At 52.6% G+C, this 15,152-nt stretch overlaps 1 protein-coding gene across 3 annotated transcripts in view; it reads right to left on the reverse strand.

Moving 5' to 3' along the window:
- Positions 1–1,101: 1,101 nt before the first annotated feature.
- The window catches only part of DUSP22 (dual specificity phosphatase 22), a 47,285-nt gene continuing 33,234 nt past the window's right edge, over positions 1,102–15,152 (reverse strand). Inside the window, exons 4-8 of one of the 3 annotated variants that reach the window (XM_082346630.1) lie at positions 13,375–13,424; positions 4,883–4,957; positions 3,095–3,266; positions 2,596–2,668; positions 1,102–1,289 (exon numbers count right to left, since the gene is read on the reverse strand). In XM_082346630.1, the coding sequence (XP_082202756.1) occupies positions 1,243–1,289; positions 2,596–2,668; positions 3,095–3,266; positions 4,883–4,957; positions 13,375–13,424 (417 nt within the window). In that variant the 3' untranslated portion in view covers positions 1,102–1,242. Of the gene's footprint in view, positions 1,290–1,723; positions 2,669–3,094; positions 3,267–4,882; positions 4,958–13,374; positions 13,425–15,152 lie in introns of those variants that run through there. The other 2 variants (XM_082346629.1, XM_082346631.1) reach the window with 2 other exon arrangements.

Genomic DNA, 15,152 nt, shown 5'->3' on the forward strand with positions numbered 1-15,152 from the left:
TTTCTTGGCCTCTCTGAGCCTCAAGTGAATGAAATAATACCTTCTCTGTGGGTTTATACAGCTTCAAGGTGACAGTTCGTGACCTGCAGAGCACCGATTGCTAGGTGATCGTCGTGGGTGCCACGAGGGGCAGGGGAGCCCACAGGGTTGGGGCCCTCGCCAGAAACCCTGCTTCCCTCATGCTGTTTCCTCATGCCCCCTGGCACGCCCTCACAGGTGGGCAGTGGAGACACCTCAGGGCCTCGAGGCCTGGCACCTCCACCTGGATCACCTGTTCCTCACCCAGGTAGGCCTGTCAAGTCAGTGTAAGCATCGTGATGCCCGTCATCCCACACCCATCAGGGGCCGTTCTGGCACAAAGTGTCCTGCCCCGAGCCCTTGCCAGGAGCGTCCAGGCACTGGAGACACAGCACACAGGTCAAGCCTCCTTCAGCCAACGAGCCCACACACCTCAGCTCCTGTAGTCCCGTCAAACCTCTCCTTTAAGTAAAAAGTTAAATTTCCTTCTTCCCCCACTGGAGTTCGACGAGAGAACGTTGGGAAACAGACTTAAACTGCTCTTCACACCGGCTAGTGTCCTTCACGTCGAAGCTGAGAGCGGAGTTGGGAGACGGCCCTGTGCACCCCCCAGACTTCCCTCTGCTCAAGCGGGGGACCCGCTTTCTCTCCCGGGGAAAGGAGTTCACGTCTCCTGCCGTCACTACCCTCCTTCTGGAGGAAGGCAGTGGCCTTAAAATAAAGCAGCGTCACTGCCGGGGGCAGCCTCCGAACGTGCCTCGTGGCGCCCGTGGCAGAAGCAAGTGGGATCCACACCCCAGCTAAGGGCGGGCGCAGCGTGTGGAGCTGCCCTTCACCAGATGCATGCACGTGTGGTGGAGGCGAGACCCCAGGACGAAACAGCCCAGGAGACAGTCCCCAGGGGCAGGTGTGCCCAGCAGGGCCCTCAGGAGTGGCAACCACGATTACCGCAGGGTCACCGGGTGGGGCAGCAGGGCCCTGAGATGGCCTGGGGGCAGCAGGGCTAAGGGCAAAGAAGGAGCCGCAGCAGAGGAATTAGGTAAAAACCCTTCCCTGGTCAAAGAGGACGCGTAGTTCCCAACATATGATGACACAATTGCATATGTATTGTTTAAAATGAAAACAGGCGAGTTCACAAATTACTTCTGGACACTGAAAAATGAACTCTGGTTGCTTTTCTTCTGGGCAGCACCTAAACTCTGGCTTTGCAATATTTCAGGTACATTACAGTCTTCTGAGAGAGGCGCAGTACTTCAGAATCCCTGGGGTGGCTGTGGAGAAAGAATGTTACTGGCGACCGATATTAGGACAACATTTCAGGTTACAGGAATAGGTCTAGGCGTTCACATTGTACCCGTATTTAAGTCTTCAAGCTGACTCCTAAATACTTCTTCTGTTAACATATTTACATTTCTTTTTGGTTTAAGGAAAACATGACTTTAGAGCAAACCGTCTTGGCTGTAGGTGAGGAGCTCCGCGGCTGCGCTTTCCTTTCTTGCTGTACATCTGGGGCCTGCACGAGTGTGGAGCCTGGCCAGCTGGCTTGGCCTGACGTCGGATTTACCCACCACAAAGCGCTCCCAAAGCCCGCGTCAGAAGCTTCGAGTGGCCCAATGATATGATCCTTTTCCCTTTGGCTTCAAAAGCAATCGTGACCAAACGCTTTCAACCGTGAGGCAGAGTTGATTGGAATAATGAAAAACACTTTTTCAAAAACCGTTTAATGAGGTAGCTGAGATCAAATCCCAAATCCACAGCAGACATGAAGGTGCTTAATAAGTGCTCAGGCATTAAATGTATTTCTAAGCGCAAACCGTGACAGTGCCTAACAACTGCTCTTTCTTCCTAAATCCCGAAGGTGCATGCAAGCCTTGCGAGGGGTTCCCCAGAGTGAGAACAGCAGGAGGCTGGGAGGAGGGGAAGCCGGACGGGGGAGCCGAGGGCGGGCGTCTGGGCTGCGCCCCACACCACCCAAGGGCCGGCGGTTCAGGCGGGCACACACCGAGCAGGGCTCGGAAGGGCAGGGCTGAGCAGGGCCGGCGGCCGCAGGAGGGCCCGCTCGGCCACCTCCGGGCCCCGGGGCCCAGTGCCGCCCTCAGAAGGCGGAGGGGGCCCCTGCTGCCCCCTTGGCCACCCTGAGGCCTCCCCGCTGCCCGCTCGCAGGCCCGGCGGCTCCTCCACGGCCACCTCCAAGTGCCTTCCAGCGGATCTCGCACGGGGAAAGGCAGTGAGGCCGATGCCGGCAGCGTGGCTTTCACGGCAGCTCCCGCAGCGCACACGTTCAGAACTCACGCTCACTCACTCACACACGCGCGCGCGTGCACGCTCCCCAGCTTGCCCACGGGTGTGAGGCAGCAGCGTCTGGGCGGCGCAGAAGCTGGGGGTGGGGCTGCTGGGGTCTCGGGGGGGGGCCTGGATCCACCGGGACACCCCTTCCCGTCCGCGGGCAGGGGCGCCGAGGGCTCGGCTAGGTCTCCGTGGTGCAGCTGCCGTAGGCCGGAGGAGGCGAGGCCGGGAGGCCACCCCAGCGCCCGGCGCCAGGCGGGGGCTCCGCGCGCCCCTGCTCTTTGTATTTACCCAGAATGCCTCTGGCTTCTTCTGCATCCCGCAAAGGGCTCTCTCCGTACTCCTCCTTCAGCCACTGGCGGAACTGGAGAAGTGAAACAAACCAGGACGTCACACAGCTCACCCCCTACACTCCCACCTGCTACCTGATGGTGCAGGTTTGCCCCTATGAACAGGGGGCCAAGGGGCATCGGGCAGTCAGCTCTGAGGGTTAGGGTTAGCAAGAGAAATGACTGCTTCTTCCAGGTTCTGGCCTGAGAACGTGAAAGCAAGCCTGACCAAGGATATGGCACTTGACCCCAAGACAGAGAAACAGAAGCTACCATGGGGCCTGAGGACGGTGGGAAAAGGGAACGACCGCAGCGGCTGGTGGACGAGGGGCCAGTGATACTGCAGAGGGGCTCAAGGGGTGTCCTTGGACCAGCCGACCTCGGGGGGCCTTTCCAGCCTCCACAAGTCTGGGCGGGCGTGGAAGGACGGAGGTGCGTTCCCAGCCCCCGAGCACGCTTACCTGACGGACCTGGCGCTCCTCAAACTCCTGGAGCTGCCTCTGGAAGCCCAGGTTGGGGTTTGCGCAGGACCTGCCCGCACGCACGGTGCGCAGGGCGTCTTCCCAGCCGAAGTCGGTGACCGTCATGATGTATGCCACCACCAGAGTCACGCTCCTGGAGACGCCGGCCAGGCTGCGGGGCCAAGAACCACACAGGCAGGGGAGGGTCGGGGACCCTGAAGACCCACCGAGGAAGCCTTCCTGCCTCGGAGCGCGCGTGGACAGCAAGCCAGTACGTTACTAGGCGATCACGCAGGACACGCCAGCTCTCTCTGCTTTATGCCACTAGAAGCTCAGGCGTTCTTCGCCTGTGCAGCCTCATTTTTTATTGGTTTTCTACTGGCTGCGGCTCCGGACACTTCCATCTTCTGATTCTCTATTGCGCCCGAGCCCCTCTTCAGATAGTCCCATCTCCCTGGACAGACGAAGTAACTAAAGGACATCCAGGGACTGCAGGGGTCCAGGATCTGAGCAGCAAACCCAGTTATGATCTGCAGCCATTTAGACAGCCTCACGTTTTTAAAGTCTGGTTTTCTTAGAGATACAAGGGCCAAGTCTATAACTTAAAAAACTCATTAAATACAGAAGCCCTTACCAAATATTTTGTGATCCTCTTCACATACATAAGCAGAGTGCCAGCGTGGGCACGCTCTGCAGGCCATAACGGTCAATTTTCTCTCACAGGCTGAGTAAGGGGACCGATTTTAAATGCACATGCAAATTAAGGTGGTCACAGAGAGGTGGTGCTGCGTCAGACTCAGCAACGGTTTAGATGGGGAAGTTTAGCGAGTTTCTCATTTTTAGAAAAGCCTGTCTTCAGATTGACACAACTGTATGAGACACAAATTCCTAGAATATCAGGCCTGCACATATTCAAATATAAATAATAGTAAAAAACCACTCTCAAGTAGTGGTTCTTCCCTCGGGCTGTGTATCAGAAAAACTGAGAGAGCGTTAAAGAAAAATACATCCCCTTGGGCTGCAGCCAGGCAGGTGCTAACCCACCAGGCACAGGGCTCCAGAGCCCCTTGAAACGGCTCTGACTGCACCGCGAAGTGTTCTGAGGCAACTGCGAGCAAATGTCACAAAACCTGCACTTTGTGTTTATTGCATGTCCCGCTCTTTTTAAAAGTAAAATGAAAATGGGCAGTGATGAAACGAGGGCCCACATTCCCTGAGTGCCTGCGATGTGTCAGGTGCAGGGCCCTGTGCCTGAGTTCTGTGTCTTTCTCTGCACGATGTGTGCCCAGGTGAATGCGTATGTACCACACAGACTGCAGCTGAATGCGGGTGGATAGCTGCATAGGAATTGCTCAATTCTAAGAGTCTATTCAGTTCTCTTTAAAGCAAAGTATAAGCCCAAAACACATAAAAGCTCCAATCTATAAACTGAGAAACAATGGTCATTTTGGTGTGACAGTAACGCAATGCTGAACGCCCACACGTGCAATCAAAACTCTCCAGCAAGAAGCAGTGTTCTGCATGGACACTGGGCGGAGCTCATATTCTGACGGGATCTCGGAGGAAGGCTGGAAAAGGAGTTTCTGTGTCGTGACCTCAACGGTCCCTGCAGAACCCTAACTGAGAAAATGAAAATCCTAAGTGAAAAGGAAAGAAAGGATGTACGGTTCTCTTTGCACAAAAGCAAACAATGGCTAACAAACAGGCAGGGTCGGGTGGGGTGTGTACTGGGCGTTTGGGGGAGGTGAGCAGAACAGGCCCGGGGTCACCCGGCAGGGGCACACGTACCAGTGAACAAGGCAGCCCTCACCTCGCAGGCGGCACTCGTGGATGAATTGAATACTTTCTTTGAAATGTCTTGTCCTGGGGTGAGGAAAAAGGAGAGAAGTGACATCACAGGCTGTTTCACTGAACGCCACTGACTTGCTGGGGGGTGGGTCCTGCCCAGCCCCATGGTCAGTCTGGGTCCCTCAACACTCAGCAGTACACTGACCTGCTCGCCAGCCGCTCAGGTGAGGGAGGTGCCCACCCAGTGTGGGCTCCCTGAGCCCCAAGGCCAGTTCGTTTCTGACAGTCTGTGGATAGGTCCTGTCTGCCCGTCCTCCAGGCCGGGGAAGGGGAGCTGCAGCTCCAGTCCTGCTCGGCCTCACTGGATATGGGACTTTGGGAATGTCACCTAGCTTCCCTTAACCTCACTTAGAAAGTGGGAGCTATGTCTCACAGGCTGGGACGAAGAAACATATACCAACGTGCTTTGCAAACTCTGAGGTCCTGCATGAAGATGACACCATGATCTTTTCTCCTGACCCTCAGCTTGTCTACGGCCCCCTTCTCCCGCCCCTGGTGCATGCCCAGCTGTGCGCACCAGCACGTTCTAGATGCGTAGGTGGGTTAAGTACAAGTACTCTGAGGGGAACCACCGAGTATGTGCTTTTCGACGTCTCCTGCCTTTGAATGGCTTATAAAGCAGCAAAACACCTAAAGTTGCCCATGGACTAAAGTCACAACACCTACTGAGTAGTGATTACTTAGCAGGGACTCTGCTAAGATGCAAGAGATTCAGAGCTGAATAAAATGTCGTTCCCAGCCACGCAAACTAGGACCGCTGTCTCCTGTCAGGGGGAATGACAGGAGTAAGGACGGGGAATTCAGGCGAGAGAAGCCGACTCAGCAGCTCCTGACTGCAGAAGAGACTCAGAAACCCAAGTGCCGGTGCCCGGCTGGATTAGGGCAGCTGGCACAGAGGAAACTGTAGTGGCAGGCCTGATGCCACCACGTGTGGAGGGGCCAGGGTCCCACCCACAGACTCTAGACTCTCGCCTGAAACCTGACTATAGAGCAGGGCAAGGGGTGCTTCTGCTGACTTTCCCAGGGGCAAACGCTCCCAGTGTAAACGTACAAAGTGAGCAGGGCGCCGCAACGCTACTCCGCCAAACCGACTTGCTGTAAAACAGGCGAGGAAAGATTCCTGCTGTGATCCTGAAATCCGAGGAGACCTCGGAGCAGGGCCATGAGGCAGAAGCCAGGAAGGCCAGGCAGCAGAGCAGGGAGGGGCAGAGGGTGTGGCCCTGGGGGCTACAGGTCCGGTCTGGGGCGGGGAGCGCCGCCCATCCTGTCTCTCAGCAGGCGGAGCTGGCGGTGAACTCCTCTGATGCCTGGGAAGGGCTGGGGCTGCGGGGGTCTCCTCCGTCACCCTGAGGCTGTCGGGCAGCAGTTCCCAGTCCCTCGGAGGCCCGTCTTCCCTCCAGTTCCGGCCACAGAGAAGTAAAGGGGAGGCTGTGGGCTGGGGGCCGCTCCTGATAAAAGGAAGGGCATCTCTGCCCCAGGCTTCCTGCCAGGAGACTGGGAAGTGGCTTGTGCCCAGAGTTGCGTCAGCCGCTCCGCGACAACAGGTGGCAGGCCTCCGGGGTGGAAGGGGGTTCCAGGAGCTGCTGCCCAGGCTTCTTGGGTAGGGAGTGAAGTAAACCAATGTCTTTATAACTTAAAACACTGTCAATCAGATATTCTGCTATTTACAGCCAAGCACTGTCTACCTGATGTTAACAAGTGCAACGGTTTTAAAGACACTGAGCCACTCAGTGGCCGAGGAGCGGCTACAGGCTGCCCGCCCACCCTCTGCCTCGTGGTTTCCCCTGCAGACACGCCAGAGGGTGGGCAGCTTTGACTGTGGGTCCAGGGCTAGGCAGTTTGCCCAGGACCCAGGCCCATCTCAACTGCAGGCTAGCGGCTGAGGGCACACGCCTCCGCACCCTAGGCTGGCCACACTGCAGTATCCAAGGGTTCCCAAGAGGCCTCTCCATGCCTGCAGCCCATGCTCTCGCCTGTCCTCTGTGGGGCTCTTTCTGGTCCAGGACAGCTGTGTCTGAGATGAGACAGGTGGGAAGAAGACCCTTCCAGCAAAGGAAGAGCGAATCAGGAAACGAGAGACAACGGCCTGAGCGCGTGGGGAGCACGGACGGCCTCGGAACATACTGTGGAAGCTACACCAGGCAGGTGGCTTGTCCCGGGGACCTGTCGGCCCTGGGGAGGCCACCGACACCTTGCAGAGATGACAAGTGAGCCCCTTTACTGAAACCCCTGGGTGGGAACCTCTTCCGCCTGCCTTTCACACCTGCATGTCCGAAACCACACGCACGAGGAAACCCAGGTCCTAAATAAGGCGTGGTGCTGGGTTCAAGGGTCAGTTTTGCCACATCTCAGCATGAGAGACTGAGGTGGGGTGTGGTCAGCAGGGAAACATCCGAAGTGGCCAGAGCCCAGAGCGTGTGTGCGAGGGGCCCCCAGACAAGGAAGCTGTGAGGAGGGTCTCCCCCTAGCCTTTCCTCTTTCAGCTCTGTCTGCATCAGGCGTCAAGTCCAGGAAAAACCCACCGACGGCTCCGGCCCATCACTGTTTTGGGACAAGGGCTCCGGCCCAGGAGCTTAACGATGCCCACGGAGGGCCCGCTCAGAGTCCCACCTCGAAACTTGACTCACGGGCAAGACCGGGCACGAGGCCAAGCCGGACAGACACTCCTCGAAGTGCCTCTTCCAAGGAAAGCCAGGAGGTAGGTGCGCTCAGTGCTCCCGGGGTAGGTTATTTCCAGGGAAGCTCGTGACATAAGCCCTGGCCCGGTCATCACACCCCTCCTCCACAGTGGGAAATACCCGGGGCTCCGGGCCGCACGTTGCTCAACCCTGGATCAAAGCAGAAGCCCAGAGGGAAGCACATCCGCCACAGGCTGTTTCACTGAACGCCGGTTCCCTATTCCTGATCTCCGTGCTGTACCTTTACTTCCACACAAAGACACGCGGGCAAGCTCTGTCGGAGGACAGCCAGCTGGGCACGTCCACAAGGACGCGCGCCTACACGCGCACGTGGCTGCCGACAATCGCCGAGAGCACGGGGGCCAGGCGAGAGATGCCCTTCCGTGGGGTTGGTGCACAGCCTGGCAGCTGTGCCACTGTCCCCTCCTTCCTCCTCCGCAGTCTGTGCTGGCCCTCCCCACGGGCCAGTGCATCCCAGCCCGCCCTCTCCATCCAGAGGCCCAGAGCAGGACCAGCCGGGTTTTCCTGACCTTCGGGAAAGGACGCTGGACGAACCTAGCAGAGCCACACCACCTGACGCTCATTCTTTTGAGTTTGGACCATCTCTTCTTACTCCAAGACTGCAAGACTTGGAGGCTGTGGTCCCCACTGTTGGGGGGTCTGAGGCGGTCCTGTCCTGCTGGGAAGGACTCTGCTTGTGGGAGGTCTGGCCCAGCACCTTGGGGGGCAGCTGGGCTCACCCCAAAGCCAGCAGTGCCAGACCAGGCTGCGCTGACAGCACAAGCCACAAGATCCAGGCCGCTTCTCCTGCCCCTCATCAGAGTATGAACATGTGTGTGTACGTGTGTATGCACGTGTGCGCAGTATGTATACAGGAAAGCAAAGGAGAAAAAGACCAGGAAAGGCCAGCACCTTAGGGGTTTTTTCCCTCAGAAAAGAATGTTTAAAAAAAAAGCCTACGGGTGGCGTGTCTTCTCGGGGTGCGGGCTCTGGAGGGTGGGCTCAGGTCAGAGAGCTGCTTCCTCCCGGGCAGAGTCAGCCCAGCCCCCCAGGCCCTGCGCTGACCGGGCAGCTCTCACTGCACCCGAGGTGAGCGGGAGGGAAGCTTCCTCACCGGAGCACGTTGCACACAGCCTTCAGCACATTTACGTCCAGGCTTCCGCAACTTGTACATTTCCTGCACTGTCAACAGTTAAAGAAAAGTCGCGGGGAATGTGTGTACTGTACTTTTCATTTTGCCAAATAAGGTCATTTAAAAAACAAACAAAAACACACCCCCTCTCTACCATCTGCTACAACCTCATTTCACAAAGAGCAGTTCCACCCCAAAAAAGCAAGGACGACATAGTCTAAGACTAAAAAATAGGTTTTTAAGTTGAATAAGTGAAGTCTTATGAAAAATGCAATACACATTTTCCACATATTTCTCATTCTGCGACCGCAAAGTCCTCAGGAGTCGTGTATGTGCAGGTGTGTATGTGCATCTTTGTCTGGAAGCAGGACAGAGCACATCAGGGCCCACTTAGCTCTGATCTTGCAAAACGGCTTTTTAATAATAAAAATAAAGAAAAATGTAAATGAGAGAAAAAGAGAGCTGGAAGTACAGAAGACATGAGCTAAACTAAAGAAAACACACACAAAAAGACAGGAGGTGGAATAAAGCAAGGAGGGTTTAAGGCAAGCGCTCTGCATTTCTGGTGCCTCTTCTCTCCACAAAAACCCCAGGAACCTGAGACCCTGCTCGACTCTCAAGCCACTGTTGTCACCAAGTTTCTGCTGCGAAGATGTGACGCTGCAGCGCCACAGAGAAGACAAAGAAGATAACCCTCCCCTGATGGTGTCTAAATACTAATAGCAATCTGATAAACATTAAACTAAGAATGAATAAAATAAGCTGCGATACCTCCAACCATTCACTCTCAAGACACGTTAACACTCCCTTCTCGAAGAGGCAAAATATGGAATCTGATTCTTTGGAGACACTTAGTGTCTTTACACACTTGCACTACCTCACCTAATGCTACAGAAATCGTGTGAGACAGGTATTCCACAGGGGAGACAAGTGAGGTTCAAATGACTTGCCCAGGGAAACACAGACAGAAAGCAAAAGCAAACATTTCCAGAAGCCTCAGTTCACTCAACCACTGCATGTCGGCCACTGGCAGAAGGGGTGTGCATTTGATGTAAACCCGACGACGCCTCCAATTCTGCAAATCACGCAGAACGCGTCAGCCTGGGGTCTGTGGGGTTGTGGCCACTGTGAGGACCTGAACTTCCACGTGTCCTGACTTTGTGAGGCGGGGTGGTAGTGGGGACCAAGCTAAAATTCTGATGTGTTACTGCTGTCTCCAGCCAGGGTTATGCATTTCGGGTTCCTGGAAGATCAGAGGGGAGTTTGTGAGGAGTACGGCCAAGACAGAAAACTGACCTTCCTGGAGCGTCTGCGGTGACCGAACGCAGTTAGTCTCCAAAGGTCACAACCCTCTTACTAAGCATAACTAGCAAGAAGAATTCCTGCTGGTATAGGGATTTGTGGGGAAAGAGTTAGGATATAAAACCTTAAGTTATATCCAAAGTTGGAAATAATTTTTAAAATCTGTAACTAAGTTTAAAAATATAAGCAATACAGTTTTCTAGAATTTATTTTTGTCATTAAATATAGGAACTCTTAGGCACCAGGAAGTAAAAGCTGCTAGACTGAAGGACCCCTGGTTCTAACTGGGTTTCCAGAGCAGTTAGAGGATTTGTCTCCTGACCATCTACATTGGCTGATGATACAGAAACTGAAGGCACATGCTCCTACTACTTGGTGAGTAATAAATACAAGCTACCCAAAGCGAGGTGGGTGATACAGAGAAGTCAAGAGCTCTGCCTGCCAGCGTTAACCGTCTCACTGTATCACGAATGCATGCTCGCTGTGCTTTCCAGTGAAATATCTGTAACAGGTAGAGAAACTCAAACTATTTCATAGGCTGTCTCTTAACATACGAAGTACCCTCGAATTCCAAGCTTAACTTCATGATATAACTTCACTAAAGCAAGAAACATTTATAGAATCGTGGACATTTATGCACCTAAATCCTTACCTGTATATAAGCTTTGCTATTACTAATGGATCAAAAATAAAAGTTTCCCTGAAGAATCACACACGTGCCTATGAGCACAACTGTCTTTCGCTGAGTTATGGTCTGGACCCCCTTTTCCAACTGAACCCCAGGTCGGGCTACTGCAGGGCTTCAGTCACAACAGCAGCGACGGCCACTGCCCAGCTCGGCCTGTCGCCAGCCCCAAGCTCAGACGCCGCAGCACCCACCTGCTGGACCACACTCTTGGCCAGATTCAAGGAAAGGGAAAGAAGGCAAACCACACATCGTAACCAGACATCCGTACACACTTGGGACAGGAGAGAACTAGTTCAAATCTTATGAGCTAGTCCTCTGGCCCCAGGTTGACTGTGCTCGGGCTGGTTTTGCCAGAAGATCTGAACAGACCCAGGAGACATCGGAAGTCAGGGGACCGGCGGCTGCACCCTCTGTCCCCGTCCTTCCCTGGATCACACCTTCCCAGCATCCGTGAGGGCCTCCTGAGCACCAGAACTACCCTTCCTGTAACTCTCAGGCCCCACCAACGCACTCTGAGTAAAATCACACTCTTATTTTCAAAAGTGCTCGGAGGTCACAGAGAACACTTCCACACACACGGTCTCATCTCCACAAATCCTGGAGGCAGGCGTTTGCAGATGAGAGAACTGAAGTGCAGGGGCGTTAGAATGACTGGCCCGAGGCAGAGGGAGCTGCTTTTGAACCTGAGATCCCTAAGCGGTCTGGGTCTACCGCTCACTTGTCTGCACAGGGCAGGACCGCTGAGTGCCGTCTTCACCTGGTGAGTCAGGGTCCTTGCCCCAGACGTGGAGTACCGTGCCTGCCTCTACCGAAGCTGAAGAGTCCTGGGGCGGTTCGAGCAGAGTGGCCATCTGCCCTGACCACAAACACCCACGGGCTGTTGCAGTCGGATTCTTCCGAAGGGTCAGAATGCCAATCAGGTACCGACAAGTTCAACAGTGTTAGAATTTCGGTTTGAGATAAGAGCAGAGCAACCATTCTAAAAATAGCCACCAAAACATGGGCAGAAGATTGCCGTGGTCTCGAGAGAAAGGCAGTGGCTCACTTCCTTCCGTATACACCATGCCCTCCAACCACTTCTGTTTCTCGACACGACTAGTAACCAAGGAAGTTCTCTGATACTTCTTCTCCTTCCAGATCTAGGCTACTACTGTTTTCCTGGTGATCCTATAGAACCTTTCCTTCACCATCCTCGATCTTAAAGATTGACTTTTTCTGTGAAATATGGAGAGCTGTTGTGGAAACACAGGCTTTGGGTAGGAGGCTTTGGCCCTCCGTCCAGCCTCCCCTGCCCCTTCCTGGTCTGACTCTACACCTCCTGCCCCTGCCCTCACCTTTACTCTTTCCCCCATCAGTCCATCTGACTATAGCCTCCCGTTTTTCCAAACAGGTAGACCTCACAAAATTACTGCATAACCTGTGATTTCTCTGCTCTCCAGCAGTGAAAAACCAAGGTTGGCTGACATTCAGTACTGGACAGCCTTCAGAGGGGTAAGATTGTACGGTCTGTACTGCTGCCATGTCGGGCCTGCAGGCGATAAAGCTTGAGAACCATGAAGGTTCTCAATCCTGACAAGCCCGTGGACTCCCCAATTCTCAACCACCACAGCCTCTTCCCTGATGAAACGCAGCAACGTGTCACTCTGGAAGGGTCGTGTGTCTGACCTAAAACAGGCAGCAAAGGTGAGTCTGCGAGGCAGAGGCCGGGTCGCCGGACGTCCTGAACAGGCACGTCCTCGGCTCCTGTGCCCCTCAGCCTGCCTGGCTCAGATCCAGGCTCAGGAAGACTTTCATCTAGTCCGTGTCACCTCCAGACACTGAGGAGTGTGGTGTCACAGCTGTAACCTCGGTGGTCTCCAACCCCTGTCCCCCATCTGCCAAAGCCCAGTCCCACAGGTCCCGTATGACTGTGGGGAATCTGCAAAGGAGAGCGATTATGAATCTCTCCTTGGAGGGACAGAGAGAGCTAAAGCGGCATCAGAGATGTATTCAGCAGCGGGGAAGAGAGGGCAGGACTTTCCTGACCAGAAAAACCTGGTCTCTCAACTCAGACCAGCTTTCCAAGGAAGCTGTCCCTCAGGTGGCCGTTGGCCATGTGAGGCCGCTGGGCACTTGAGACGGCGCTGGTCCGAATGGAATGTAAGTGTAAAAAGCACACCAGATTTTGAAGACTTTGTATGAATAAAAGGATATAAAATATCTCATTTTTAAAATGATGAGCACATGTTGAATTGATAGTATTTTGAGTATATTGGGTTAAATAAAACATATTAGAATTATTGTCACCTGTCTCTTTTTTACTTTTTAATGTGGCTCCTAGAAAATCTAAAATTATATGTGTGGCTTGTGTTTGTGGCTCATATTCTGTTTCTATTGGACAAAATGCAACAGCTTCTAGGGAGAGGGTGAACATGCTAAGGGTTTGGTTTGAGGCACCCTTTGCAAAATTAGGCTCCTTATACACACCCCAGCATCAGAGCTGCACAGTGGAAGGACCGGCAAACCAGGAGCACCGACCTCTTGGGCCCCCCGCCTCACTGCAGGGCAGCAGCTGTGCATCAAGGCCCCTCTGCTCTGATGATGTGAAGTCCTTTACCTTTAACATGTCCAAATAATACAGAAAAAAACTCACAGGTTTTGAGATGGTGAATCCGCTGCTGGAATGCACAGGTATTTAACCCCCTGTGGAATGATAAAAAATAAAATAAGATAAAAAGATGATACTCTGTGGAGAAAAACATTTAAAGGAACTATTTACTCAGGTCAAAAAATAAAAAGTAAAAAGGAGAAGTTTTTCACTCATCTTCTATTGCCAAGGAACTGGAGGAAGACTCTTAGTTAAGTTCCTGGTCATTTTCTATGACCATGCACACAAATGTTCATGCTCTAGTTTGTAGGTTAGTTTGTAGGGTTTATCAAAAAAGCGAGATAATTGAGTCCTTCCCAGGAAGTGCCTACAAGTTTCAAAACTATCATCTCTGATGCTTGTTCAAATACTCTACTCTTTAAATCTATTTCATTTAAGATCCTGAATGGCCAAAAAGGAAGCACTGATAGTAAAAACCTTACCATGATGACATGTTATATGACAGTCTTAGGAGGAGGAGAGTTACAGTTTCACTGATGCAACGGTAGGCGCTTCACTCACTGGAAACAATTTGATTTATTTTGCTTGCTTTTCAGAAGAGTAAAAGTTTACATACCAAACTAATATTTTTTTAAAAGGATGACCCAATTTGAAAAAAAATGAACTTCACATTGTTCACTATAAAAATCTATAAAAATGTTTGCATAAATTCACACTATAAAAAAATCATGCCAAATTTGAGTTTTATTAAAAACTTGGTTGCCTCTTCTTTGGAGGGATTTAAAGTATAATACGAAAGGTCTTCAATGTCAAGGAAAAATACAAGGTCTAGAAATCTCAGCAAACTTTGCGAAGGAATATGGCTTCATGAAGACTTAAATAAACCACTTTTAAATCTTTCTCTCTTGATAGCCTAATCTAATAGAATCTAGCCACCAGGTCATAGATGATTAATGGGGGGAAACATATCAGAAACTAGAAAAGTAACCAACCTAAGAGAGTCAAAGAAGGAGAAATATGTGGAATCATGGTACAGACAACCACAAGTCCCTTAGCAGTTGAAGGCATAAAATTATTATTTCTAGAATTATTTGCAATTTTTTTGCAGTTGGTCATTAAAATTTTACACTCAACTCATATCATTAGGAATTTCTGTGTTGTATTTGCTAGTGCAGTCTTGTGAGGAACATGTGGTCCTTCTCCACGTTGTGGATCCCACTTTCCAACACAGAAGCTACAGAAACTATGTTTCTCAACCTCCTTTGCTGTTAGGGTGCAGACTCGGGACCTGATTGCATCATCTGACACACCTACTTGAGGCAGATTTGGAAACAGGACATGGGAAGAGTCAGATGGGCACAGAGCACCTGCTCGGCAGGTGCAGGTGGCGGCAGAGGCGGGAAGTGCTGGGCGGACGTGGCAGCAGGCCGCAGTGGGCAGTCATATGTTGTGCACTGGGTGTTGTTCCTCGAGCTGCAGTTGGCAGCCTGTCTCTCCAGCTCTTCGGAGGAGAGCATAGCCCTCGGCTCTCTCTTAACAAGCCCCTTTCTGCTGAGGTGCCTCAGAGTGGAATCTGCTGTCTGCAACTACGATCTGAGCGGCACAATTCCCCTTCCTGTCCCCCGCCGTCACGAGAGGTCAGAAAGATCGTTTCTCCTGCTTATTTCACACACACACACACACACATACACACACACACACACGTACATGTATGTATGTACATATATATTTTTCAGTTTTGAGTCAGTCATGACACCTTCCAACAAAGGCTCCTTTGGATCTCCAAGAAGATGAGTTTTACTGCTACTTATTCACAGAGGAAC

This window comes from Balaenoptera borealis (genome assembly GCF_965194805.1).
Source record: "Balaenoptera borealis genome assembly, chromosome: 12".
Lineage (NCBI taxonomy): Eukaryota > Metazoa > Chordata > Mammalia > Artiodactyla > Balaenopteridae > Balaenoptera > Balaenoptera borealis.